Genomic DNA, 928 nt, shown 5'->3' with positions numbered 1-928 from the left:
AGGGAATCCCTCCTCCTGGGAGCCAAGAGGAAGTCTCCCAAAACTAGAAGGGAAAGGTGTTTTCCCCACATCAATCCAGCTTTGGAGACATTCTATTAGTGACATATGCCCCTTCCCCCCAAACCAACAACGAAGTGTTCTGTGTGCTTACAACATAGCAAAAAAAAAAAAAGTAAAACAAAATTCTGCATTTTTATAAAACTTGATAAAAAATAGTATTTCAAACTGTACAGTCACCAGAAGTACACAGTTATCAAAAATGCACACACTTCACTTGGCATCTCCAGCACCTTCAGCTTTCTGTGCCTGGTCTGTTTTGGCATCTCCGTTTTCTGCAGGGTTATTCCCCTCCTTGCCAGCATCAGCTTTTCCCTTTTTCCCTTTGGGTACCTTCTCTCCCTTCTTTGCAGGGGCCTTTTTAGGCTTGGGCTCTGGCTTTGGAGGAGCAGGTTTAGCAGACAACCTCGCGGATCTTCTCTGTGGTTCGTCCTTCACCTTGGCTTTATCTCCTTTAGCATCCCCTTCAGCCTTTCTCTTGGGCATGGTGGCGACGGCGGCGGGACGTAGGTGCTGGACGCGGGATGCAGCGCGCGCGGGCTTTGGTCGGTCCGGGGGTCGTTCTCGCCTCTTCTTCTTCACACTGCCACCCCATTCATTTTCAAGGAAACATCAAGAAAACATTTCATTGGGAGGCTGAGACAGGAGAATTGCTTGAACCTGGGAGGCAAAGTTTGCAGTGAGCCAAGATTGCACCACAGCACTCCAGCCTGGGCGACGGAGCGAGACTCCGTCTCAAAACAAACAAACAAACAAACAAAACAACAATAACAAAAGAAAACATTTCAAACTTAAGTAATCATGGTTTGTCTGCAAGTAATCATGGTCTGTCAAGTAAAAACGGTGTTTCGTTGAAAAAAAAAAAGCCCAG

The 928-nt window shown here is 46.7% G+C and overlaps 1 protein-coding gene across 1 annotated transcript; it reads right to left on the bottom strand.

Annotated features, from left to right (window-relative positions):
- Window positions 1-174: 174 nt before the first annotated feature.
- Window positions 175-645, bottom strand: LOC108539392 (non-histone chromosomal protein HMG-17). Its single transcript, XM_017888041.1, has one exon. The coding sequence runs from the start codon at window positions 541-543 to the stop codon at window positions 271-273; it is 273 nt and encodes a 90-aa protein (XP_017743530.1). The 5' UTR covers window positions 544-645; the 3' UTR covers window positions 175-270.
- Between the last annotated feature and the right edge of the window lie 283 nt (window positions 646-928).

The sequence above is a fragment of the Rhinopithecus bieti genome, unplaced genomic scaffold (assembly GCF_001698545.2).
Source record: "Rhinopithecus bieti isolate Rb0 unplaced genomic scaffold, ASM169854v2 scaffold_16234, whole genome shotgun sequence".
Classification (NCBI taxonomy): Eukaryota; Metazoa; Chordata; class Mammalia; order Primates; family Cercopithecidae; genus Rhinopithecus; species Rhinopithecus bieti.
Note: the sequence above shows the minus strand (reverse complement) of the source record. Positions and strands in the feature narration are given on the sequence as shown.